This window comes from Emys orbicularis, chromosome 15 (genome assembly GCF_028017835.1).
Source record: "Emys orbicularis isolate rEmyOrb1 chromosome 15, rEmyOrb1.hap1, whole genome shotgun sequence".
NCBI classification, from domain to species: domain Eukaryota; kingdom Metazoa; phylum Chordata; order Testudines; family Emydidae; genus Emys; species Emys orbicularis.
In genome coordinates, this window is record NC_088697.1 from 2,492,864 (window position 1) to 2,519,360 (window position 26,497).

The following is a 26,497-nucleotide window of genomic DNA, read 5'->3' on the forward strand; positions in this document are numbered from 1 at the left end:
GAGGGATAAGGGGGGGGCTCCCTGGGGAGGGGTTGGGGGAGGGGATGGCTGGGTGCGGGGGGAGGGATAAGGGTGGGGCTGCCTGGGGTGGGGGTTGGGGGATACAGGTGGGGGTGCCTGGGGAGGCAGTTGGGGGATAGGGGGTGGGGGAGGGGATGGCTGTGGTGAGGGGGAGGGATAAGGGTGGGGCTGCCTGGGGAGGGGTTGGGGGATAGGGGGTGGAGGATGGAGCGGCTGGTTTGGGTGTGTGGGGCGAGAGATGAGCATGGGGCTTGGAGGCAGTGGGGGATGGGGAAGGGGATGGGGGTGGAGCTTGGAGGGGGCCAGCTGGGTGCGGGGGGGGGGGCAGGACTTGGAGGAGCCTTGGCCGTGTGGAGGGGCTGACTGGGGTGGGGGCGAGGCCAGGCTGAGGGACGGGGGCCCTGCGATCCCAGGGGGGCGGAGCCTGGAGGGCAGCGGGACCGCCCAGCGGGGGGGAGGAGGTGGGGCTTGGAGCGGGGGAGGGGAGACCCCCAGACTCGCCCTCCTGGCTTCAGCCTCTTTGAGGGGGCCGTGGGTGGGGCTCAAGGGGCCCCTGGCACTGATTTGGTTCTGGCCCCCCAGGGGAGAACAAGGAAGAGGACAGCAGCGTGATCCACTACGACAATGAGGCCATCGCCCGGCTGCTCGACCGCAACCAGGACGCCACTGACGACGCCGACGTGCAGAACATGAACGAGTATCTCAGCTCCTTCAAGGTGGCCCAGTACGTGGTGCGGGAGGAGGACAAGGTGAGTGGGGGGGGAGCTGTGGAGGGGTGGGGAGCCCCACCTGGCCCCGCCCGCCCCTCACCCCTGGCTGCCTCGGCAGATCGAGGAGATCGAGCGGGAGATCATTAAGCAGGAGGAGAACGTGGACCCCGACTACTGGGAGAAGCTCCTGCGCCATCACTACGAGCAGCAGCAGGAGGACCTGGCCCGCAACCTGGGGAAGGGCAAACGGGTCCGGAAACAGGTCAACTACAACGATGCCGCGCAGGAGGACCAAGGTCAGCGCTCGCGGAGCCCGGCGCGTGGGCGCGGAGCCCGGGGGGGCAGGGCCGGGCTAGCGGGGGCGGCGGGTCGGGAGTGAGGGGCACCAGCCAGGGCCGGCTCCAGGCACCAGGCAACCAAGCTGGTGCTTGGGGCGGCACCTGGAGGGGGGCGGCGCGGTGCTCGGGCCGCCGGGGAGAGCGGGGCCACAGCCAGGCTCGCCGCCCTCCCCCCGGCGCTCTGGCCGCCCTCCCCCCCGCGCCCTCCCCCCGGCTGCTGGGGGGAGAGCGGCGAGCCCCTGCTGGGGCTCGCCGCCCTGCGCTCTGGCCGCCGGGGGGAGAGCCGAGCCCCAGCCGGGGCTCGCCGCCCTCTCGCCGCCCTGCCCCGGCGCTCTGGCCGCCGGGGGGTGGGGAGAGCCGAGCCCCCGCCGGGGCTCGCCGCCCTCCTCCCAGGGCTCCGGCCGCCCTCCCCTCCGGCGCCCTACCCCGGCCGCCGGGGGGAGAGCGGAGCCCACGCCGGGGCTCGCCGCCCTCGCCCCGGGGCTCCGGCCGCCCTCCCCCCGGCGGGAGAGCGGAGCCCCCGCCGGGACTCACCGCCCCCCCCCGGGCTCCGCCCCCCCCCCCACGGGGGGGGGGGGCGGAGGCTTTTTTGCCTGGGGCGGCAAAAAAGCCAGAGCCGGCCCTGGCACCGGCAGATCTGGGGCGGGGCAGGGCTGGGCTAGCAGGGGGCTGCGGGTCGGGAGTGAGGGGCACTGGCAGGGCTGGGAGGGGCAGGACTGGGCTAGCAGGGGCTGCAGGTCGGGAGTGAGGGGCACCGGCAGAGCTGGGGAGGGCAGGGCTGGGCTAGCAGGGGCTGTGGGTCGGGAGTGAGGGGCACCGGCAGGGCTGGGAGGGGCTGTGAGTCGGGACTGAGGGGCACCGGCAGAGCTGGGGGAGGCAGGACTGGGCTAGCAGGGGCTGCAGGTCGGGAGTGAGGGGCACCGGCAGAGCTGGGGGGGCAGAGCTGGGGGAGGCAGGGCTGGGCTAGCAGGGGCTGCGGGTCGGGAGTGAGGGGCACCGGCAGAGCTGGGGGGGCAGAGCTGGGGGAGGCAGGGCTGGGCTAGCAGGGGCTGCGGGTCGGGAGTGAGGGGCACCGGCAGAGCTGGGGGGGGGCAGGGCTGGGCTAGCAGGGGCTGCGGGTCGGGAGTGAGGGGCACTGGCAGGGCTGGGAGGGGCAGGACTGGGCTAGCAGGGGCTGCAGGTCGGGAGTGAGGGGCACCGGCAGAGCTGGGGAGGGCAGGGCTGGGCTAGCAGGGGGTTGCGGGTCGGGAGTGAGGGGCACCGGCAGGGCTGGGAGGGGCTGTGAGTCGGGACTGAGGGGCACCGGCAGAGCTGGGGGAGGCAGGACTGGGCTAGCAGGGGCTGCAGGTCGGGAGTGAGGGGCACCGGCAGAGCTGGGGGGGCAGGGCTGGGGGGGGGCAGGGCTGGGCTAGCAGGGGCTGCGGGTCGGGAGTGAGGGGCACCGGCAGAGCTGGGGGGGGCAGGGCTGGGCTAGCAGGGGCTGCGGGTCGGGAGTGAGGGGCACCGGCAGAGCTGGTGGGGGCAGGGCTGGGCTAGCAGGGGGCTGCGGGTCGGGAGTGAGGGGCACTGGCAGGGCTCGGGGGGCAGAGCTGGACCAGCAGGGGGTTGTGGGGCAGGCCTGAAGACAGGGCAGGGCCAGGCAGAGCTGCTGTTATGGGGTCCTCTCCTGTATCCCGCGGCTGAGAGGGTGAATTGCATAGGGCCGGGGGGTGGGGGTGTTATTCCTACTCAGCGACATTGGGGCGAGTGGGGGAGAAAAGGGGGCATCTACAGGGTGGGTAAAACGAGTGTGTGGTGCAAATGAGGGTCCGGGGGGTAGTGTCCTTTTCGGTGCAAATGCACCACACCCTTTTTACACCTTCAGCCTTAGATTCGCAATATTAGTGAGCTCCGTCTTCCGGGATTGACGGGAGAATAGGTGCTGGATATAACGGGATGTGGTGTGTCCTAGGGGGTACAGTATTGGGCTGGGGCGTCCTGGCGTCCTCCGCCAGCGACCTTGAGCAAGCCCCCACCCCGTGCCTCGGTTGCCCCGTAATGCTGCTGGCCTTCTTGAGAGCTGCTGCTAAAAGCTACGGGATTAAGAACCCGGATTAAGAATCCGTCTTGCGTGAAATTGGTGCTGACCCTTAAATCGAGCGGTTGGGGGTTGGAGGCAGGTACCTTCGGCCTGGAGATAGGATGCAGATTTCTCACCGCCAATGGCAACAGCTTCCCCCGCAGGTGGTGGATCCACGGTGGATCCGTCTTTTTGTAAGATCCGCGCTAGCTCCCCCACCAGATATTGGCTGGGGGCAGGGATTCCTGGGTGAAACTGGTCTGTGAGTTCAGATCAGATCATCTGATTGACCCTTCCCGGTCTATCAATTCATGACTCTTCCTGCGCAGGTCTTTAATCAGAACCAATCAGAAATCGGTCAGCACAGCCGTTTTCTGTCCGGAAAACACTGTTTTGGCTAAATCCAAATGTGTCGTGGGAAGGCGTCAATTTCAATGGGAAAATGTCAAAATGCTTCGGATCGACATGGAGGGATCTCGGTTCACGGCGTTTCGACTTTCTCGTTGAGCTTTGTTCCCTCTTTATAGCGCCTTTTGAGTTTTAATTTTTAAAAACTTACACTTTTAATGTTCTTATTATTTGTATATATAATATTTTCTATATATAGAATACTTTATATATTATAGTTGATAATAGTCTACTTTCAATTGTATCTGTAAATTAATAGTTAGGTATTTATCTATATATACTTGATATTTAAATATTATCTCTAATATAAAATATTAACTATTAAAATATACGTTTTAATTAAAATTTAATATTTATTTAATAGTACTTGTTATATTTAAAGTATAATATAAAATCTAAGATTTTATATTATGAAATAAAATATATGTTGTTATAATTTATATTATTAAAATATATTCTAATAATATATAATAATGGTAGGGGGGCATGATGGAGGTCTGGTTTTAGGGGGTGGGTCTGTGCCGTGCCTGGCATAATGGGGACCCAGTTTGGGACGGGGACGGGGTGGGGTCCGTGTAGCTCGGGGAGCCGCTCCAGCCGTCCCCACGCCAAGCACCCGGCTCCGTTCCCGGGCCCCGCAGCAGGGTCTCCGGCCTCTCTGGGCTGGCTAAGATTTTATATTATACTTTAACTATAACAAATACTATTAAAATAAATATTAAATTTTAATTAAAATGTATATTTTAATAGTTAATATTTCATATTAGAGATAATATTGAAATATCAAGTCTATATAGATTTTATATTATACTTTAAATATAACAAATACTATTAAATACATATTAAATTTTAAATAAATTAATTTAATATTAATTAAAATGTATATTTTAATAGTTAAAATTTTGTATTAGAGATAATATTTAAATATCAAGTTTATATAATGTAAATATTAACTATTACTATATATATATAGATCTTATTTTATATATACTTTAAATATAATACAAAGTATTAACTATTAATATATATAAACATTTATATTATACATTTAATATAATATTAACTATTAAATATCTATGTATCTATTTTACTCTAAAGTTTTATACGGAAAGCAGATATGAACTATTAAAGTATACATTTATCCATTTTAATAGTTCATATTTCATTTCTGTATAATACTTCATATTTAATCGTTGATATTTTATAAGCAAATATTTGATAGTAAAATGAAAATAAAGACAATATATAAAACATAATATTTCATATTATACTTTGGTTTTTATATTTAATAGTTTATACTATCTATAGCACTTTAAATATCAATATATAAATATAAGTTAATATTTTCTATAACACTACATTTAACATAGAAAATGTTGCATACCATTGTGAATATCTTATATTCGATATAATACTTTCCATATTATATTCAATATGCAAGACTTGGTAGCATTTATATTATTATACGGGGTGGATGTGTGAATTATTTCACATGGATCGAGAGCTGTATACACCTCTACCCCGATATAACGCTGTCCTTGGGAGCCAAAAAATCTTACCGCATTATAGGTGAAACCACGTTATATCGAACTTGCTTTGATCCACCAGAGTGTGCAGCCCCGTCCCCCCCCCAGAGCGCTGCTTTACCACGTTATATCCGAATTCGTGTTATATCAGGTCGCGTTATATCGGGGTAGAGGTGTATGTATCATACTTTCTAATGTTTCAACATCCCATCAGGAAGGGCATTTTGAGGTGTCCTAAACCAAATGTTCCCAAATTCCCATCTTGCGGGAAATTTCAGAATTTCGACTTTGGGAGAGACGGGAAAAATGGGTCGGCGTTAGCCACTGAGTCTGCGATTTCCCCTCCCCGCCATCTGGGTATCTTTGGATGTGAACGAGCCGGCCACTTTGTTAAGTCGGAGCCGTGCTGTGATGTGGGGGGCAGGCTAGCGAACCGCGGAGCAGAGGGGGTCAGAAGGAGGAATCTGTGCTGCGATTCCCCGCATCCCCCCGCCCCTTGCTCCGGGGAGGGGCTAACGAGGGACAGTCCGGTTCCGGTTACAAACTGCCGTGCTGATCTTTCAGACAATCAGTCCGAGTACTCGGTGGGATCGGAAGAGGAAGACGAAGACTTCGACGAGAGGCCGGAAGGTGAGGGCCCGGGTTTGGGGGTACAACAGCTCTGTGTCAGTGGGGGGGAAGACATTTAAGGCCCATTTAAGCCCCGCGTAGGCATGTCAAATTTCCAGAAATTTTGCAGGCGTGACAATTTTTTGAGGGAGGCAAAAAGACCCCACGGAAATTTGGGGAAAGACCGAGATTCCGTCCGTTGTCTCCCGCTTGTCTAAACTTGCTCTGTTCCTTCACGGAGGAGAACGGGATGTAGTTAGCACTTAAGAAAGGAGAACTGGTGACGTTGATGAAATCAGTGTGCCTAAATCCTTTTGTTTTGATTCGGCTAGAGTGAGTAGGAGCTAGATCTGCCCACCAAGGTACTGGGGCGAATTTCGGGGTTTTTTTTGCCCGTTGGCAAGCAGGGTCAAAAACCAAACGTTGCCAATCGAAAGCGTCCGGCGTGGGATGAGCCAAACCAGAAGGTTGTATCTTTTCCGTGGACGTTATCACGCGGGTGGAAAAGCCGCTCTTCTTTCTAGTGGAAAAGCTCGGATAGCGGGCGTCCCTAAATCGCGGTTAACGAGCACGGTCCATTGGCGTTCTTGGATACGGCCGGCGTCGTAGATGTAGTGTAGACAGACCCAGCCGCTCTCTGAACGCGGCCCCTGGAAGGTGGCTCGGCTGGGCGGGAAGCTCTGAGCCCGGCATCGGAGATTTATTTTGACCACCACCTCCAGATCTCGCGCCTGGTGTGACGGGGGGCATGATGGAGGCCCAGTTTGGGACGGGGTGGGGTCCGTGCAGCTCGGGGAGCCGCTCCAGCTGTCCTCACGCCAAGCACCCGGCTCCGTTCTCGGCCCCCGGCCTCTCTGGGCTGGCGGGCAGGGGCATTTCATCGCGTCTCCTTCCGCCCACGCAGGACGGCGCCAGTCCAAACGCCAGCTCCGCAACGAGAAAGACAAACCTCTGCCACCCCTGCTGGCGCGAGTCGGGGGCAACATTGAGGTGAGACGCTGTCCTGGGAGCCTGGACGCCTGGGTTCTCTCCCAGCTCTGGTTGGGGAGCGGGGGGCTGGGAGCCAGGACTCCTGGGTTCTCTCCCTGGCTCTGGGAGGGGAGTGGAGTCTAGTGGTCAAAGCGGGGGGGGCTGGGAGCCAGGACTCCTGGGTTCTCTCCCTGGCTCTGGGAGGGGATTGGGGGCTAGTGGTTAGAGCAGGGGGGACGGGAACCGGGACTCCTGGGTTCTCTCCACGACTCTGGGAGGGGAGTGGGGTCTAGTGGTCAGAGCGGGGGGGCTGGAAGCCTGGACGCCTGGGTTCTCTCCCAGCTCTGGTTGGGGAGCGGGGGGCTGGGAGCCAGGACTCCTGGGTTCTCTCCCTGGCTCTGGGAGGGGAGTGGAGTCTAGTGGTCAAAGCGGGGGGGGCTGGGAGCCAGGACTCCTGGGTTCTCTCCCTGGCTCTGGGAGGGGATTGGGGGCTAGTGGTTAGAGCAGGGGGGACGGGAACCGGGACTCCTGGGTTCTCTCCACGACTCTAGGAGGGGAGTGGGGTCTAGTGGTCAGAGCGGGGGGGCTGGAAGCCAGGACTCCTGGGTTCTCTCCCCGGCTCTGGGAGGGGATTGGGGGCTGATGGGTTAGAGCCGGGGGGGGCTGGAAGCCAGGACTCCTGGGTTCTCTCCCTGGCTCTGGGAGGGGAGTGGAGTCTAGTGGTCAGAGCGGGGGGGGGCTGGGAGCCAGGACTCCTGGGTTCTCTCCCTGGCTCTGGGAGGGGAGTGGGGACTGGTGGGTTAGAACGGGGGGGGCTGGGAGCCAGGACTCCCCAGTTCTGGGAGAGGGGAGCAGGTGAGCTCTGGCTCTGCTAAGCAGGGCTGTATCTCTCAGCAGTGGGCCCCGCGGGCACTCGGGCCATGGGAGGGCGCTGGAGGGAACCGCAGAGGGCGGGGAGCTGCCCGGGGAGGGCGCCGGGGGGAACCGCAGAGGGCGGGGAGGTTCCCGGGGAAGGTGCCAGGGGGGACCGGCAGAGGGCGGGGAGCTGCCCGGGGAGGGCCTCGGGGGTCTCTCTCTCTCACCTACCTCCGCCGTCAGGTGCTGGGGTTCAACACGCGCCAGCGCAAGGCCTTCCTGAACGCCGTCATGCGCTGGGGGATGCCGCCCCAGGACGCCTTCACCACCCAGTGGCTGGTCCGGGACCTGCGAGGCAAAACAGAGAAGGAGTTCAAGTAGGTGTAGGCGCAGGGTGCCGGCCGGGGGGAGCTCGCCTGACTGGGGAGACCCTGCTCCCCGATTCCCCCAGCCTCTCTGGGGCCCGGGGAGGGAGGGGAAGCAGGACCCCCCCCCAATCCACGGGGGCTGCTTGTTCCCACTTGCCACGTGATGACGGTCCTTACTCATCTGAGCGCCCGTCGCGCCGCCAGCCGTCTGCTTTCCTGGAGTGGGCGTGGGAAGGCGCCGCCCCCTCCCTCGCGCAGACGGAGATCACCCCCTTGTGGGGGCGGCCGGGCCGAGGAAACGGGGGGGGCCTGAGCTGTGGCTGTCCCCCGACCCAGAGCCGGCCTGCCACATGGGCTCCCCGCGGGGCGCCCCTATGCAGGACGGGATGAGAAGCCAGGTCTGATGGCAACTGGCAGGCATTCGAGGGTGGGGAGCCAGTGATTTCCCCCGCCGTCCCGTGTGTCCTAGCCCCCGCGCGTTGCTAGCAGCCAGCGGCGGGGCTGTTCTCGCCGAGCAGGGGGCTCCGTGGTTCTCAGCTCCCGGTCTCCCCACTCCCTCCCCCGCAGGGCCTACGTCTCCCTCTTCATGAGGCACCTGTGCGAGCCCGGGGCGGACGGCTCGGAGACCTTCGCCGACGGCGTGCCCAGGGAGGGGCTGTCCCGGCAGCAGGTCCTGACGCGCATCGGCGTCATGTCGCTGGTGAAGAAGAAGGTGCGTTGCTGGTAGAGGGGTTGGGGGGGCTGGGGTTGACGAATGCGGGTGGGAGGCGCGTCTGTCTGTCTGTCCGTCCATCCCATGGGGTCCCGGGACTGCGGAAAGGAGCTTGGCATTGCTGGAGCGTCGGCAAGCGGCCGCCGCTGGAGAGGATCCGGGGTGCGGGCTGAGCGGCCTCCGGGGAGGAGGTCTGAACGGCGTCACCTCAGTGTATAGTGAAGCCGATCCCGGAGTGGGGGTCGGGGGGAGCTGGGAAAGGCATGATCCAGTTAATAGCCACTGCCCTTCCACCTCCCCAATCCTGCACTGTGCCTCAGTTTCCCCTCCTGCCCTTTGTCTGTTTAAACTTTGAGCTCTCTGAGGCAGGGGCTTTTTTCTCACCATGTGTCTGTCAGGCTCCCCCATTTCATTTAGGGCAGAGGAGTTGATCTCGGTCGGGGGGGGGGGGGGCTCTGAGTTAGGGTTAGGGAGGGCAAACGGGGCCACAGAAGGCAGTCGGGGGGGGGGGGGGCGCCTGGCGTGTGGGACTGACGCGGCGCCATCTGCTCCCCCGCAGGTGCAGGAGTTCGAGCACATCAACGGGCGGTGGAGCATGCCCGAGCTCATGCCTGACCCCAGCGCCGACTCCAAGCGCTCGTCCCGCGCCTCCTCGCCAACCATCAAGACCTCCACCACCACCCCCGAGCCCAGCTGCACCAACACGCCCTGCACCTCCAAGCCAGGTAGGGCCTGGCACCGCGGGGGCCGGATCCCGGGTATCTCCCCCCCACGGGTGGGGGAGGAGCCTGGGCCTCACCCTATCACAGGGAAGGATGAATGGGGTGGAGCCTGGTGCCTCGCCCTATTTCAGTTGAGGGAGGGGGAGGAGCCTGGGGCCTCACCCTATCACAGCGCAGGGAGGGGGAGGAGCCTGGGTCTCACCCTATCACGGGGCAGGGAGGGGGAGGAGCCTGGATCTCACCCTATCACAGTGCAGGGAGGGAGAGGAGCCTGGGGCTTCACCCTATCAAGGGCAGGGAGGGGGAGGAGCCTGGGTCTCACCCTATCACAGTGCAGGGAGGGGGAGGAGCCTGGGTCTCACCCTATCACAGGGCAGGGAGGGGGAGGAGCCTGGATCTCACCCTATCACGGGGCAGGGAGGGGGAGGAGCCTGGATCTCACCCTATCACTGCAGGGAGGGGGAGGAGCCTGGGGCCTCACCCTATCACGGGGCAGGGAGGGGGAGGAGCCTGGGTCTCACCCTGTCACAGGGGAGGAGCCTGGGGCCTCACCCTATCACAGGGAGGGATGAAGGGGGAAGAGCTGGGGGTCTCACCCTATCACAGCGCAGGGAGGGGGAGGAGTCTGGGATCTCTCCCCGCCCCGGGGTCCCTGCCCCCATCCATGGCGGGGATGGGCAGGGTCCCCTGGCCCCGCCCAGTTGATGCCATTTCCTCGCAGCCACGCCAGCCCCCAGCGAGCGCGGGGACGGGATGGGGCCACTGCCCGAGAAGGAGGAGCCAGAGAGCAAGGAGCCGGAAAAGGAACCGAAAAGCAGCGAGCGGATGGAGACGGAGGTTGGTGCTCGATGCAGAGCCCGGCGCTGTCCAGCCCAGCCAGGGACCCAAAGGGAAACTGAGGCAGGGGCCTGGGGCTAAACTTCGGTAACAAGGGCACGGGGCCTTGCTCGGGGCTGATCTCCACGCTCCTCTGGCACAGCCGCCCGGGCCTCACCTCTGCTGGGCTCGGGTAGTTTCGAGATTTGCACGTTTTCCCCTCATTCTGTGGTGCGGCGACACCGAGACCTTGTGGGTACCCCCCTTTCCACCCCCCAGAGACGACCCAGAAGAGCGTTGGCCAGCGGGCAGGTCCCTGGTTCCGTGGGATAATTCCCCCGTGGCTGGAGATGGGACTAAACTCCAGGGAGGTGCCTCCCTCTGAGACTCAGTTTCCCCACCTGTGCAGGGTAATAATCCGCCCCTCGTTCCGGGGCAGATAAACGGGGATTTCCCTCAGCATTTCCGCCTCCTCGAACCCGTGTCCTCTCCCCGTTAGGGTCCTGCTCTGGAGCAGCCAACACCCACCACCTCCCCCGGGGAGAAGAGCGAGCCGAAAGCGGACGAGGAAGAGCCCATGGTGCCGGGGGAGAAGGAGCCGGAGGCAGAGCCATTGGTCAAGGAGGAGAAGGAGAAGTCAGGTAACGCCCGTTGGAGTCAATGGGGCCAGATCCCAGCTGACGTCAATGGACATATATGAGGAAGGATAGATAGTGTCTATGGGGCTGGATGGATGGGTGTATGGCGATGGAGAGCATCTATGGGGTGGATGGATGAATAGCATCTATAGGGACGGATGGAGACCCAGCGCTTTGCATGTCTGACAGATGGGGAAACCGAGGCTGGGAGAATTGCTGGGACTTGCCCGGGGAGGTTGTGGCCAAGGCGGGTCCTAACCTGGTCCTTCCCTCCCGAGCTTGTCCCTGGCTGATCTTGGCTCACGGGTCTCGGTGCCGTCTGGTTCCAGGTGCCGGGCCGGAAGAGACGGTGGCGGAGAAGGCCGAGGAGAGACCTGCTGACAGCGATGAGCCCAAGGAGAAGGGGGATGGGGAAGGGTCGGAGGTGAAGAAAGGTAACTTCCTTCCACACGGCGTGAACTGCCCCCGTGCAGCTCCGTCGGGCGTTAACTCTGAACCCTAATGATGGATATTTCAAAAGCCGTCCTTATTAGCTCTTTCACACACAGCCGTTGCAGGGTGTGGGGGGGTGAGGGGCAACGTTTGGGCCTGAGCGGTCAGTCTGTGGGCGTAGCAACTGGGGGCGTTGACTCTGACCCCTAATGATGGCCTTGTGCTTGCAGAAGAGGTGAAGGTGGAGAAGGAAGCCGGCAAGGAGCCCAAGCCGGGCAGCATCAAGGAGGAGAGCAAGGCCAACGGGCGGAAGGAAGACAAGGCCGACAAGCCTCGGTTCATGTTCAACATCGCGGACGGCGGCTTCACAGGTGAGAGGCCACCCGAGAGCCGCTGGTGTGCCGGGGCTCGCGGCTGGAGAGCGGGCGCGGAGAGGGGGGGACGGTCTGTGCAGCGCCCAGCGCGATCTCTGTGGGGGGGGGGTGTCTGGGCGGTGTGGGCACGCCCGCGGATCTCACGCCGCCCGCCTCCCACCCCCGCCCCCCTGTTTTCTCCGCAGAGCTGCACACGCTGTGGCAGAACGAGGAGCGGGCGGCCATCTCCTCCGGGAAGCTGAATGAGATCTGGCACCGTCGCCACGACTACTGGCTACTGGCTGGCATCGTGCTGTATCCTTCACCGTGGCCTGGCTCTGGGGACGGGGAATCTGAGATCGGGCAGTCCCCCCACCCCCGCCCCGCACAAATTTCAAAGTCTCTAATCGATCCCAGCATGCAATTCCCCACCCCCCCACGCAACCCGCAAGCCATGGGATATCACTGATCCCAAAACCCAATTTCCCTGTGGAACTCCCTGCCACTGGATATCACTGATCCCAAAACCCAATTTCCCTGTGGACCTCCCTGCCACTGGATATCACTGATGCCAAAACCCATTTTCCCTGTGGAACTCCCCACCACTGGATATCACCGATCCCAAAACCCAATTTCCCTGTGGCACTCCCCGCCACTGGATATCACCGATCCCAAAATCCAATTTCCCTGTGGAACTCCCTGCCACTGGATATCACCGATCTCAAAATCCAATTTCCCTGTGGAACTCCCTGCCATTGAATATTACTGATCCCAAAACCCAGTTTCCCTGTGGAACTCCCCGCCACTGGATATCACTGATCCCCGAACATTTCCCTGTGGAACTCCCTGCCACTGGATATCACTGATCCCAAAACCCAATTTCCCTGTGGAACTCCCCGCCACTGGATATCACTGATCCCCGAACATTTCCCTGTGGAACTCCCTGCCACTGGATATCACTGACCCCAAAACCCAATTTCCCTGTGGAACTCCCCGCCACTGGATATCACCGATTCCCAAACCCAGTTTTCCTGTGGAACTCCCCGCCGCAGGATGCTACTTAATGCTCCAGTGCCAGGACTGATACCCGCAAGTTCCAGGGAGCCTGGTTGTTTTGAACCAGTTGCCCAGCATGCCCGGTCTCCTCCCACCCCGGAGAGCTGCCCAGCCAAGCTTTCCTGGCACCCCTATTCCTGGCAGGTTCTCCGGTGCGTCCCCGAGCCTCTCCCCTCCCGTGAGCCATCGGCAGGGTGTCTGGTTGGGAGCGGGAGGGAGAGGCGAAGGGGGCAGCCCCCATCCACAGCCCGGCAGGATCCTTAGCGCCCCCCCCGCCCGGACCAGGCACGGCTACGCCCGCTGGCAGGACATCCAGAACGACGCCCAGTTCACCATCATCAACGAGCCCTTCAAAACTGAGGCCAACAAGGGGAATTTCCTGGAGATGAAGAACAAGTTCCTGGCCAGGAGGTTCAAGGTAGGAGCGGGAAGTGGGGACCCCCCCTGACCCCCAGAGTCAGCGGGGCTGGGCGGGCGGCAGCGCCCAGGACCGCTCTTAACAGCAGGGGCACAATGCTCCTGGGAGAGGAGAATCCTAACGTAGGACTCCTGGGTTCTCTCCCCGGCTCTGGAACGGGAGTGGGGTGCTGGTGGGTTAGAGCAGGGGGGGCTGGGATCCAGGACTCCTGGGTTCTCTCCCCTGGAGTGGGGGCTGGTGGGTTAGAGCAGGGGGGGCTGGGAGCCAGGACTCCTGGGTTCTCTCCCCGGCTCTGGAACGGGAGTGTGGTGCTGGTGGGTTAGAGCAGGGGGGGCTGGGATCCAGGACTCCTGGGTTCTCTCCCCGGCGCTGGGAGGGGAGTGGGCTCGGGTGGGTTAGAGCAGGGGGGGCTGGGAGCCAGGACTCCTGGGTTCTCTCCCCGGCTCTGGAACGGGAGTGTGGTGCTGGTGGGTTAGAGTAGGGGGGGTTGGGAGCCAGGACTCCTGGGTTCTCTCCCCGGCGCTGGGAGGGGAGTGGGGTGTAGAGGGTCAGAGCAGGGCAGTTGGTGACCGTCCGTGGGCCCTGTGCCCCTGCGGGTTGCGGGCGGCTCAGCTGACTCTCCTGCCCCCTTCCCCGCAGCTCCTGGAGCAGGCGCTGGTGATCGAGGAGCAGCTGCGCCGAGCCGCCTACCTGAACATGACCCAGGACCCCAGCCACCCGGCCATGGCGCTCAACACCCGCTTTGCCGAGGTCGAGTGTCTGGCCGAGAGCCACCAGCACTTGTCCAAGGAGTCCCTGGCTGGCAACAAGCCTGCCAACGCCGTACTTCACAAGGGTAAGAGGAGGGCGGGCAGGCGGGCGCGGAGAGGACGGTGTCTGTAACGTCCAAAGCATCCTCTGTACCGTGCTCTCTGAATCATTAAAGTGGGGTTGTGATCAGAAATGCCGCTGTGTTCGGTTGTCTCCTTAATCCTGCTCTGTGTATCTCTGGTGTATCCTCTGAGTATCTCTTTGTGTATCTGCTGAGTATCCCCCAAACTTCTGCTGAGTATCCCCCCAAGCATTGGCTAAGTATTCCTGGGGTATCACTCGAGTATCAGCTAAGTATCTCCGGTGTATCCCCCGAGTATCGGATGGGTATGCCTGGAGTATCTCTAGTGTATCTGATGACTATCCTCCAAGTATCTGCTGAGTATTGCTGATGTGTGCGCTGAGTATCGCTGGTGTATGCCCTGAGTATCTGCTGAGTATCGTTGGTGTGTGCCCTGAGTATCGCTGGTGTGTGCCCTGAGTATTGCTGGTGTATCTCTCGAGTATCCTTTGAGTATCTCTTGGGTATCACTTGTGTATTTCTCCCCGAGTATCATGTGAGTATCTCTTGTGTATTTCTCCCCCAAGAATTATGTGAGTATCTCTGGTGTATTTCACCTCCCTCCCTAACCCCGAGTATCATGTGAGTGTCTCTGGTGTACTTCCTCCTGCGTATCTCCGGTGCATTACTCCACCATCACACCCCTCCCCCCCACACCTGACGGGTATCTCTGGTGTATTCCTGTCCCGAGTATCATGTGAGTATCTCTGGTGTATTCATCCTCTTGAGTATCTCTGGTACATCGGTCCCCGCTGAATATCTCCAGTGTATTTCTCCCCGAGTGTCACGGTGTATTTCTCCTCTTGAGTATCTCCAGCATATTCATCCCCCTGAGTATCACTTGAGTATCTCTGGTGTATTCATCCCCCTGAGTATCTCTGGAGTATTCTTTCTCCTGAGTATCCCTTGAGTATCTCTGGAGTATTCATCCCCTGAGTATCCCCCGAGTATCTCTGGAGTATTCATCCCCTGAGTATCTCTGGAGTATTCTTCCTCCTGAGTATCTCTGGAGTATTCATCCCCTGAGTATCTCTGGAGTAATGTCCCTCCCCACTCGATGGTCTCTGGGCTGAGCTGACCTGACATGGAGGTTGGGGGAGATGGGGCAGGGCCCTTCTCTGCCTCTGGAGTCCGGGCTGGCTCGGCCCTGGCGGGGCGGGGGCAGCCGGCCAGGCCCCCGCGCCCCGCCTGACGCCTCTCCCCCTCTCTCTGTCTCTCTGCGCCCCAGTGCTCAACCAGCTGGAGGAGCTGCTGAGCGACATGAAGGCCGACGTGACGCGCCTGCCGGCCACGCTGTCCCGCATCCCGCCCATCGCCGCCCGCCTCCAGATGTCCGAGCGCAGCATCCTTAGCCGCCTGGCCAACAAGGGCAACGAGACGCAGACCGCCCCGGTAACGCCTGGGGGGGCTTGGCCACGGCCCCATGGGCCCCATAACGCCAGGGCCACATCCCCATGGGCCTCATAACTACTGGGGGGCGCTTGGCCCTGCTCCCATGGGTACCATAATGCCTGGGGGGGGGCCTGGCCACACCCCCATGGGTCTTGTAACAAATGGGGGGCCTTGGCCCTGGCCCCGCAGACCCCATAATGCCCTGATCCACCCCCCATGGGCCTTGGGGAGCTTACTGCCCCCCACCTTCTCTTCCAGGCCTTCCCACCGGGCCCATACGCCACCCCCCAGAGCTTCGGGGGCTCCTTCAGTGCCGGAGCCCTGCCCACGGGGGGGGCCAACTACAGCCACATGCCCGCCGGGTCCTTCATCACAGGTCAGCCCCCGTGGGTCCAGCGCATGGTGGTGGGGGCTGGGAGCCAGGACTCCTGGGTTCTCTCCCCAGCGCTGGGAGGGGCATGGGGTCGGGTGGGTTAGAGCAGGGGGGGCTGGGAGCCAGGACACCTGGGTTCTCTCCCTGGCTCTGGGAGGGGAGTGGTGGCTGGTGGGTTAGAGTGGGGGGGGCGGGAGCCGGAACTCCTGGGTTCTCTCCCTGGCTCTAGGAGAGGAGCGGTGGCTGGTGGGTTAGAGTGGGGGGGGCGGGAGCCAGGACACCTGGGTTCTCTCCCCGGCTCTGGGAGTGGAGTGGGGGCTGGTGGGTTACAGCAGGAGAGGCTGGGAGCCAGGACTCCTGGGTTCTCTCCCTGGCTCTAGGAGAGGAGCGGTGGCTGGTGGGTTTCTCTCTTTTCACACCCCCCCCTCTTCCCCGCAGCCGCCACCAACGGCCCCCCGGTTCTGGTGAAGAGGGAGCGGGACACCGACCCCCTGGAGAAGAAGGAGCCCCGGGCCGGCGAGGTGATCTGTATCGATGACTGAGGGGGACCCCTCCCCTCCCGCGGGCAGGGGGCAGCCGCCTCCCCCTCTCTCTCTTTCCCCGGGGGAGGGGGGCACTAAACCTGCCTCGCCCCTGCTCTGTCCAGATGGGACCCCGCTCCCCCCCCACCTCCTGGGGGGTGGGTACGTAGCCTGGGCAGGTGACGGGGGGGGGGGGTCCTGCGCTCGTACCCCCGCCCTACCGGCTACTCTATAAATATGAATATATATATATATATACACACATACTGTATGGGGTGCCTGCCGCCAGCCCCCCAGGCCCTCCCCTCAGCACCCCACTGTGGGGGCAGCCCCCCCCCAGCCTGGGAAGGTCACCCCCCCATCCCAAAGCAGGGCAGGGTGGCAGTTCTACCTCGCTGCGGTCTGGCTTTGGGGGGGCTGGGTGGGTGGGAGCGCGCCGGGAGTCACTCCGGATTGTCGCCAGTTCGCATCACTTCTTGTTTAAACCGCGCGGAATAAAGGCACCGTTTCCTTGGCTACGTGACCCCGCCTCCGGCTGTGTTTGGGGGGGGACGGGGGTCTCCCTACCCCCGCAGCGGGGCAGGGCCCCGTGCCCCCACAGCGGGAAGCCGCTCCCCAAAGACCTCCCCAGCCCGCCGCTCCTCTTGGCACGGCCGCATGCCCGTCCCTGCACGTCCGCCTGTCCCCACGGACCTGTCCATCCCCTCACGCCCGCCTGTTCCTGTCTGTCCCTGCACGTCCGCCTGTCCCCACGGACCTGTCCATCCCCTCACACCCACCTGTTCCTGTCTGTCCCTGCACGTCCGCCTGTCCATCCCCTCACGCCCGCCTGTTCCTGTCTGTCCCTGCTTGGCCGCCTGTCCCCACGGACCTGTCCATCCCCTCACGCCCGCCTGTCCCCCCACACCTGTCTGTCCCTGCACATCCGCCTGTCCCCACGCACCAGCCTGTCCATCCCCTCACACCTGCCTGTTCCCGCCTGTCCCCACCTGCCTGTCTGTCCCTGCTTATCCGCCTGTCACCCGCACCTGTCCGTCCCTGTATCTGTCCCTGCTCGTCCGCCTATCCCCGCACACCTGTCCAACTCCAGGTGCCCATCTGGCTGTCCCCCTGCACCCATGGGGAATGGGGCCTCTGCCAGGAACCATGAGCTGCTAGCGGAGCGGGGAGGGGGGAGAAACACCCAGCCCCCCGGCTCTGCTCCTGGCTGGAAAGAAAGAGCCAGGTGGGGAAACTGAGGCAAGGTTTGTTCGAGCCCAGCCTAGCGGAACCGTGACCCCGGGGGACACTTGACCTCCAGCCCCGCCCCACAGAGAACACGGACGTCACGGCCTGAGCTCCGCGCCTGGTTTATTGCTTTGGTGCACGGCTGGGGGGCGCCGGAGCCAGGCCCAAGCCTGGACCCTACAACCAGCCCCACGCCCACTTGGTAAAGCAGCAGGAGACGCCCGCAGGCAGGTCCCGGGTTCAAGCCCAGCAAGGCGGCCCTCTCCGCCAATCGGGAGCAGGTTTGGCAAAGTGGGAGGGGCCTCCTGCAGGCCACGCTTAGTTTGCGCCCAATCAGAATCTGGCTTGTAAGAGTGGGTGGGGCCTCCCACTGGTCCTGCACCCCGTTGGTTGGCTCTGTAATGACATCATGGCCTGGCGTAGCTTTCATACATGACATCAAGGCCTGCGAGCAGCCAAGCCCATTGGCGGACGTCACTTCCTGCTGGAGTCCTGTAGCATGACCCCGAGCGGCTGGGTTGGGTCCAGTGACATCACAGCCTGCTGTAGAATGACATCACTTCCTGCTGGACCCCGGGCGGACGGGTTGGGCCTCGTGACATCACTTCCAGACCCAATCAAGACCAATCACGGCCGCACTGGCCCCTTCCACGGGACGTCCTGTCCCTCCAGCATCCTTGTGTCCACCCCGCACTGTCATCTCCTGGGGGGGGGGGCAGCCCCATCCTCCCTTGAACACAGAGCCGGAAAATCCAGAGGGCAGCCGCAGGACTCCTGGGTTCTTTCCCCCTCACTCCAGCTGGGGTTGGCCGCAGGACTCCTGGGTTCTTCCTCAGTCCACCTTCACCACCTCCTCCAGCTCACGGTACTGGAGGAGGAAGTAGGGGTAGCACTGGTCGTTGTCGAAGACCACGTAGATCTGGGGGTCACTCAGGCTGTCCACGCACGAGTCGTACAGGTTGCTGGCTGGGTCGCCGGGGTCCAGGGGCGGGGGCCGGCGCAGGGCCAGCTGCCCCAGGGCCGAGCGCCCCACCAGCACCTTGCAGAGGAAGACGTGGCGCAGGCCGGCCTCGGCGGGGGGCGCGTAGCGGTGGGAGTAGCTGGCCCGGCGGGCGAAGTAGCTGCCCTGCCCGTAGATGGCGGCGTGTTTCCCTGACAGCCGGGGGTCCAGGTTGTGTTTGCAGATGGCCGGCACCGCGCCCGCCGCCGTCCCGTGGAAGAGGTGACGCTCGTTCCGCAGCCGCTGCTCCGGGGACATCTGCCGGCTCATGTGGCTCTGCTTCCTGCAGGGGAAGACACCGGACTCCTGGGTTCTCGCCCCGGCTCTGGGAGGGGAGTGGGGGCTGGTGGGTTAGAGCGGGGGGGGCTGGGAGCCAGGACTCCTGGGTTCTCTCCCCGGCTCTGGGAGGGGAGTGGGGGCTGGTGGGTTAGAGCGGGGGGGGCTGGGAGCCAGGACTCCTGGGTTCTCTCCCCGGCTCTGGGAGGGGAGTGGGGGCTGGTGGGTTAGAGCGGGGGGGGCTGGGAGCCAGGACTCCTGGGTTCTCTCCCCGGCTCTGGGAGGGGAGTGGGGGCTGGTGGTTAGAGCGGGGGGGGCTGGGAGCCAGGACTCCTGGGTTCTCTCCCCGGCTCTGGGAGGGGAGTGGGGGCTGGTGGGTTAGAGCGGGGGGGGGCTGGGAGCCAGGACTCCTGGGTTCTCTCCCCGGCTCTGGGAGAGGAGTGGGGGCTGGTGGGTTAGAGCGGGGGGGGCTGGGAGCCAGGACTCCTGGGTTCTCTCCCCGGCTCTGGGAGGGGAGTGGGGGCTAGTGGTTAGAGCGGGGGGGCTGGGAGCCAGGACTCCTGGGTTCTCTCCCCAGCTCTGGGAGGGGAGTGGGGGCTGGTGGTTAGAGCGGGGGGGCTGGGAGCCAGGACTCCTGGGTTCTCTCCCCGGCTCTGGGAGGGGAGTGGGGGCTGGTGGTTAGAGCGGGGGGGCTGGGAGCCAGGACTCCTGGGTTCTCTCCCCAGCTCTGGGAGGGGAGTGGGGGCTGGTGGTTAGAGCGGGGGGGCTGGGAGCCAGGACTCCTGGGTTCTCTCCCCAGCTCTGGGAGGGGAGTGGGGGCTGGTGGTTAGAGCGGGGGGGCTGGGAGCCAGGACTCCTGGGTTCTCTCCCCGGCTCTGGGAGGGGAGCGGGGGCTGGTGGGTTAGAGCAGGGGGGGCTGGGAGCCAGGACTCCTGGGTTCTCTCCCCAGCTCTGGGAGGGGAGTGGGGGCTGGTGGTTAGAGCTGGGCCCTTCCATTTGTCCCTGTCGCACAGGAAGAGGTTCTACGCCCAGGAGATGCCCAGGGGGAAGAGGTTAGGGGATGCTGGTTGCAGGAACTAGAGCTGGGGTGTGTGGGGGGCGCAGGGCTGGGAGGGGCACTCACCGCTTGTCCCGGTCCCAGGGTGAGGGGCTGGGGGGTGCTGGGAACAGGGGATAGTGCTGGGGGGTGCTGGATGCAGGAGTTAGAGCTGGGGGGTGCGGGGCACACAGGGGGCGCAAGAGTTAGAGCTGGAGGGTGCGGGGGGGGGGGGCACTCACCGCTTGTACTTGTCCCACAGGAAGGGGTTCTGCACCCGCCAGACCCGCTCCAGGCGGTACTGCGCCTCGGGCAGGCTCTTGTGGAAGAGCCCATAGATGAGGCGGAAGCCGCGCTCCTCCACCGCCACCGGCGCCTGGTGCCAGTCCTGCCCGGGGGCCAGCGGCACCCAGGTCTCGGGGTAGGGCTGCACCGGGGGGGGGCCTGGGGCCGGCGGGGGGCCCAGGTACAGGCTGCCGGACAGCGTCCTGCGGGGGCAAGGCAGGGGGTCAGGGGGCCGGGAGCAGGGCTTGCGGGGGGGGGAGGGTGTCGCGGCGGGACGGGGAGGGGGGGGTTACCGTAGCTCCGGCAGCAGCAGGGCGGGGGCACGGAAGACGGGCCGGGCCCGCAGGGGGCGCAGGGTGCCCGTGGCCAGGTTGCGCTGGTAGCCGGCCCGCAGGTTAAGCTGGTAGCTGTGCTCGGCCGTGCTGCACAGCGCCTCCTGCTGCCCGCTCCGCAGCGCCGCCTCGATGCTCTCGGTGAAGGGCTGGGGGCAGAGAGAGGAGGGGTCAGCGCCGGCGAGAGAACCCAGGAGTCCTGGCTCCCAGCCCCCCCCGCTCTGACCCATCTGCCCCCACTCCCCTCCCAGAGCTGGGGAGAGAACCCAGGAGTCCGGGCTCCCTGCCCCCGCTGCGGGGAGGGAACCCCGGCGTCCGGCGCACCTGGCTGTAGGGTTCCCAGCCGCTGAGTGCTCGCCAGTAGTAGACGTGGCTGGTGCCAAAGGGGGAGCCGGGCACGGACGAGGTGCCGAGGCGCCGGACCCGGCTGAAGCTGGGGCTGTTCCACACCTTCATAGCCACCAGGTCGATGTCGAAGGTAACGCCCCTGCAGGGCCAAGGGGAGACGGGGGTCACTAGGGGTCACCGGGGGCGAGACACTGCCGGGGTGGGGACCAACCTGCCCATCACCCCCGACTGCCCCCCAATACCCGCTCACTGCCCCCTAAACAGCCAGTGCCTTCACACCCCAAACACTACCCCGCTGCCCCTGGTTCCCCCCACACCGCCAGCCTCCCGCCCCCAAACCCTGACCCACTGCCCCCTAGTCCCCCCCACACTGCCAGCCCCTCATCCCCCCCACACCGCCAGCCCCACCACCCTCAAACCCTGCCCCACTGCCCCCCCATTCACCCCACACCGCCACACCCAACCCCCAGACCCTGCCCCACTGCCCCCATTCCCCCCACACCACCAGCCCCGCCACCCTCAAACCCTGCCCCTCATTTCCCCCACACTGCCACCCCCACACCCCAGACCCTGCCCCACTGCCCCCATTCCCCCACCTCCAGCCCCCATCCCAAACACTGCCTCTCTTCCCCCCCCACCCCCAAACCCTGCCCCACTGCCCCCCATTACCCCCACATTGTCAGCCTCCCCACCCCCCAAAATCTGCCCCACTGCTCCCCATTCCTCCCACTGCCTGCCCCCCACACCCCCACACCCTTCCCCACTGCCCCCTATTGCCCCCAAACCACCAGCTCCCCTATGCCCCAAAACACTGCCCCCCACACCCAGAGCCGGGGCGAGAACCCAGGTGTCCTGGCTCCTTCCCCCCGCCGCGCACTCACTGGTAGGAGGCCCGCACAAGGGTGCGCTCGGGGTCGCTGTAGAGCCGCTCCAGCGTCTCATGGGCCTCAGGCCCAACGCTCAGCCAGCCGGGCGGGAGGCTGGCCGTCTGCCACAGCTGCCAGTGGTAGGGCAGCAGGGTGTGGTGCTGGGGGCAGCAGGCCCCGGAGAAGCAGCAGCCCAGGAGGAAGAGGGGGCAGATCTCCACACCGTCCTCGGGGTGGGTGTGGTACTCCAGCTGGGCCACGATCTCCAGCAGGTGGTCCAAGGTCAGCTCCTCGCACCCAGGCCCGGCCTCGGGGGCCGGCTCCGGAGCCGCCTCCGCCTCCCGCAGTGCCAGCTCCACTCGCTCCCCGTAAGGGTCGCCGGTGGGGGGCGCCGGGGCCGGGGAGGGCAGGCTGGGGGCTGCGGTGGCCCCGCCCGGCTCCGGGGGACGGTGGCGGAGCAGCTGCGCCTGGGCCTTGATCCGCAGCGCAACGGGGAGGCGGAACGCCAAACGGCGGGAGCGTTTGAGGCGAGCGAGCCGGGCGCACGGCGGGGCCGTGGGGGCATCACTGCCGGCCGCCATGGGGCGCCTCGACGCAGCCCGATCCTCCAGGGGAGAGCTGGAAAACAGGGAGACAGAGAATGACTAGCGGTTAGTGCTGGGGGACAGAACCCAGGAGTCCTGGCTCCCACCCATCCCCTGCTTTAACCACTAGTCCCCACTCCTCTCCCAGAGCTGGGGAGAGAACCCAGGAGTCCTGGCTCCTAGCTACGATTCAGTCGATGCCGGTCGCTGGCAGAGCCGGGATGCCGAACAAGATGGGCCTGATCTGGTGTGACGACTCCCCCACCCCCACCCCAGCTCCAGGGCTAACGAGGGTCTGTTTGAGAGGGTGGGATTTGGGACTGATGTCTAGAGCTGGGGTAAATCCCGTGTTTTAGGAAGAGATCAGAGACAAAGAAACCTCCCCCATCCTGGAAGAAAAAGGCCCACCCGGAGACACCAAAATCGGTTGTGAATTTGTGGTAGTTTGGTAGTTTCACCCTATATTTCGTCTCGGTGTGTCGGGGGGGAAGGGGACTGTTCTGACATTTTTCTCACAAAACCGTCCCGGCTTGAAGCCACTTTGGGTTTCCAAACTTTGATTTAAAAGGGGGGACTTTTTTTCCCCCCAAAACACGTTTCCGGTTACAATGGAAAGTTTCTTTCAACGCCTCGAATCACAGACGCTTTGCCGCTTCTGGTCCCGCCTGAAATTTGAGGTCGGCGTCTCGAAAAGGCCGGTGCGGCGGAAATCCAAAAAAACCCCGAGCCGATCCTTTTTCCGGCGTCCTGTGTGTCTGATCCCCGGTGATCCAGTCACCTGCCGGCTTCGCCTCGCTCAGCTAAAGAGGGCTGATAAGTTTTGCCGCGTTCTTTTGAATCCTCGATGCTCTTCCCACATATTTTGCCGACTTGCTCAACACTTAAAGTGTGGCCATGTCGGTCAAGAGTATGAAAAAAGCGCCACTTCAGCAGCACGGCTATGCTGACCAAAACCCCAGCGTAGACGCGGCTAAGCCAACAGAAGAGAAACAGCATTTGTATGTCGGCCTTGGCTGGGCCATCTCTACCGGTGTAGGCTGCGTGGTACGGGCATAAGCCTCCGACTTCTCTCCATGATTTCTCTGATAATTTTTGTGCCTCTGCTGAATTTTCTCCATCGTTTCTGCTTCCTTGGTGAAGTGCCGACACCGGAACTAGAGCGGTGGGTTTTGCAGATCACAGGCAGTTAAAAAAAATGGTTTTTTGAAAGCGTTTGGAGTTAAAGAAACAAACTTTTGGGGAGGAGTTTTTGGTGAACTGGAGAGTAAATCGGCATGAGTAAAAATTGTTTCAATTTTGAGGGTTTTATTAAAAAAAAAAAGTTTTGGCAAATGTGAAAAAAATTAAATGCCTGGAAAAGCCCAACCTAGAGCAGTTTCAAATAGATCTTCATTTTGTGTTTAATGTTTGGGCAATTTTTCAACCACCTACGATGCAGACCAAAAGTCGGTCGGAATAAATTTCAACGCAACAAAAATGTTTGGGCCATTGTTAAACAAAAAACACAAGGTCATTGCGAACCAAACGCCGGATTTCAATCGTTTTTAACAGGTTTTGGCGATTTTTAAACACATCCCGTGGAAGGAAATTCGAAGCGTCCTTTTGATCCTTTCTGACCCCAAAAGAAATATCAAGCCAGTTTTGACTTTTTTAGAAGCTTTTTGCCCCCAGTGGGACAGTTCGGCAAAACCACCGAGAACCGGCGAGACGCGTCGCTGTGTTTTTTGCTGCGGTGGGGAGCTGGGAGTTTAAGTTTCGCACCAGAACTGAGACACAGTTTCCTCATCGCACCAGGGCCAAATCCAGAGGTAAAAAAATCACCTCTCTGTTCCTCCTCCGGACGTATCATTTTCCTTTATTGAGGACCAAGCCCAGGCAGTTTGTTCCCCCTGTCCTCCCCAGAATCAGCAACCCTGAGGGCCACAGGATGGGGGTCACCGATCCATCGCATTTTGCAGCCCCCCATGTGGGGGGAGGAGCTGGGATATGAGCTACGGGCCCCAGATCAGCCCCGAGAGAACAGGCCCCATCCCCCAGCACCCCCAAGCACCAGGGAGCTGAAAGTGTCACAGCAAACGGGTCTTGTGATTCAGCACTTCCCAGCTATTGCCAGGCAGGGCTGGAAATGGCTGGAATGGAACCCAGGAGTCCTGGCTCCAAACCCCCACCCTCTGCTCTAACCCCCCCTCCCAGAGCTGGAGAGAGAACCTAGGAGTCCTGGCTCCCAGCCCCTCCCCACTCTAACCACCAGCCCCCACTCCCCTCCAGAGCCGGGGAGAGAACCCACGAGTCCTGGCTCCCAGCCCCCCTGCTCTAACCCACCAGACCCTGCTCCTCTCCTCCACCCAGGGCGTTTGTTAGTGTAGGGTCTCGCCCTGGCTCCCGCGGGCCACCTCCAGAGCAGGCCAACGGGCCCAGGACTGACATCAGACACACCCCACCCCCAACAAGAAGATATGGTGGGTACAGATATCACCCCCCCAGATCCATTCCACTACTTAGGGAGATGGCTCCATAGTGGGGGTATTTTAGGGGGCTGGGGAAAGCAATATACGACCTGTTTGGGGGCAGGAGGTGGGAGCCAGGACTCCTGGGTTCTCTCCCTGGCTCTGGGAGGGGAGTGGGGTCTAGCAGTTAGAGCAGGGGGGGCTGGGAGCCAGGTCTCCTGGGTTCTCTCCCTGGCTCTGGGAGGGGAGTGGGGTCTAGCAGTTAGAGCAGGGGGGGCTGGGAGCCAGGTCTCCTGGGTTCTCTCCCTGGCTCTGGGAGGGGAGGGGAGTCTAGCGGTTAGAGCGGGGAGGGGGGGGAGGGCTGGGATCCCGGCCTACTGATTCATAAACAGTCTTGAAACTGTCAAGCCCTCCCCTCTCTCGACAGCTGGGAAATGAATCATGAGGCCTGGTCCCGGGAAAATGCTCAGGCCTGTGCTCACAAGAAGTGGGGGTTGTTTTTTAAAGGGTCAAAACCCAAAACAAATCTTTGTAGCGGAGGGTTGTTCTGAGATTTGAGCCCCACTTCCCTGCTGCAAGTCTCTGCCCTCCCCCATGCCGTGCCTCAGTTTCCCCCCTAATCCCAGCCTGACACCCTCGGAGCTCTGCGGATGAAAAGTGTGGGTCCAGCTTAGGGTTTTGTGACTCAGGGGGGCCGGATCAAATGGGGGAAAGGCAGAGGGGGTAATTCAGTGACACCCCCTCCCCCTTTCAACTGGGTTTGCACAGCTGCAGGGAGGGGGAGGGGCAGGGACAGGAGACACCTAATTGAGGCAAGGTCTGGAAATATCACCCCACCCCTCCCCGGGCCACAGCTTGATCAGCAGCCCCAGCCTGGGGGGTGGGCGGAAAGCGGGGGGGGGGGGGAAGCAGATCTCGGAAGAAAGCAGCTGGGTTTTTACAGAAAAACACACAGACGGTAGGGAAGAGGAAATAGTGGTGCAGAGAGATCAGAGTGCATGGGGCGGGGAGAGAACCCAGGAGTGCTAGTTCCCAACCCCCCACCACACCCCCCTCTCCTCCCAGAGCCGGGGAGAGAACCCAGGAGTCCTGGCTCCCAGCCCCCCCTGCTCTAACCCACCAGCCCCCACTCCCCTCCCAGAGCTGGGGAGAGAATCCAGGAGTCCTGGCTCCCAGCGCAACCCCTGCTCTAACCCACCAGCCCCGCACTCCCCTCCCAGAGCCAGGGAGAGAACCCAGGAGTCCTGGCTCCCAGCCCCCCCGCTCTAACCCACCGGCCCCCACTCCCCTCCCAGAGCCAGGGAGAGAACCCAGGAGTCCTGGCTCCCAGCCCCCCCTGCTCTGATCAACCAGCCCCCACTCTCCTCCCAGAGCCAGGGAGAGAACCCAGGAGTCCTGGCTCCCAGCTTTCCGGAAACCATCCACTCACCTCATCGCATCCGTTCTCAGCCCAGACCCGCCCCAATACCTCAGCTCCCCGCAGCCAAACAGAGCAGGAACACCCTCCCACCCCAAAAAAAGCCATCAACACCCTTTGGGGGCTGCACCCCCCACTCACCCCCTCTGCAGCCAGCTCCGCCTTCACAGCAGCCGGGTCTCCGCACCCCACCTGTCTCCGATCAGCGTCCAACTGCAAGGGGGGGGGGGGGGACGCCTGTTGCTTGTAGTTTTTCCCCTCTTCTCTTCTATTTTTTTGGGGGGGGCGCTGCCCAGGCTGCCTGGCCCTGAGCTAATGGGGGCTCAGGCGTTGGGAGAAGCCAGACACAACCACGATCCAAAAAAACAAAAAGCGACCCAAACAATAACAAAAAGTTATTATAAGTTTCACTTCTCTCCGCCCCCCGCCCCGCCCGGGCTCGCAGCTCTGAGCAATGGTCCAGTCCCCACCACAGCCAACTTCTCGCAACTTGCTGAAAAGTGCCTTCAGTT

General features: G+C 61.9%; 2 protein-coding genes across 2 annotated transcripts in view; one reads left to right on the plus strand and one right to left on the minus strand.

The window, feature by feature from the left end:
- Positions 1-16,188, plus strand: part of CHD3 (chromodomain helicase DNA binding protein 3) — a 62,144-nt gene extending 45,956 nt beyond the window's left edge. Inside the window, exons 25-41 of the mRNA XM_065417167.1 lie at positions 604-770; positions 850-1,027; positions 5,627-5,692; positions 6,576-6,661; positions 7,739-7,872; positions 8,431-8,575; positions 9,135-9,300; positions 10,019-10,140; positions 10,628-10,763; positions 11,096-11,185; positions 11,414-11,554; positions 11,743-11,851; positions 12,878-13,010; positions 13,650-13,845; positions 15,110-15,273; positions 15,532-15,649; positions 16,085-16,188. Of these exons, the coding sequence (XP_065273239.1) occupies positions 604-770; positions 850-1,027; positions 5,627-5,692; positions 6,576-6,661; positions 7,739-7,872; positions 8,431-8,575; positions 9,135-9,300; positions 10,019-10,140; positions 10,628-10,763; positions 11,096-11,185; positions 11,414-11,554; positions 11,743-11,851; positions 12,878-13,010; positions 13,650-13,845; positions 15,110-15,273; positions 15,532-15,649; positions 16,085-16,188 (2,255 nt within the window). The remainder of the gene's footprint in view (positions 1-603; positions 771-849; positions 1,028-5,626; positions 5,693-6,575; positions 6,662-7,738; positions 7,873-8,430; positions 8,576-9,134; positions 9,301-10,018; positions 10,141-10,627; positions 10,764-11,095; positions 11,186-11,413; positions 11,555-11,742; positions 11,852-12,877; positions 13,011-13,649; positions 13,846-15,109; positions 15,274-15,531; positions 15,650-16,084) is intronic.
- A 1,964-nt stretch (positions 16,189-18,152) lies between these two features.
- Positions 18,153-26,202, minus strand: LOC135889425 (protein mono-ADP-ribosyltransferase TIPARP-like). Its single transcript, XM_065417295.1, has 6 exons — positions 26,127-26,202; positions 21,553-22,155; positions 20,648-20,810; positions 20,285-20,472; positions 19,949-20,194; positions 18,153-18,677 (listed from the first exon to the last, which is right to left on the minus strand). Exons 2-6 carry the CDS (start codon positions 22,116-22,118, stop codon positions 18,227-18,229), a joined length of 1,614 nt encoding a protein of 537 aa, XP_065273367.1. The 5' UTR covers positions 22,119-22,155; positions 26,127-26,202; the 3' UTR covers positions 18,153-18,226.
- Between the last annotated feature and the right edge of the window lie 295 nt (positions 26,203-26,497).

Coding starts and splice junctions, on each gene's coding strand:
- LOC135889425 (XM_065417295.1), bottom strand. CDS start 22,118: ATGGCGGCCGGCAGTGATGCCCCCACGGCCCCGCCGTGCGCCCGGCTC. Junction 20,811..21,552: donor CTTGTGCGGGCCTCCTACCA/GTGAGTGCGCGG, acceptor TTGGCCCTGCAG/GGGCGTTACCTTCGACATCG. Junction 20,473..20,647: donor GCTGGGAACCCTACAGCCAG/GTGCGCCGGACG, acceptor CTCTGCCCCCAG/CCCTTCACCGAGAGCATCGA.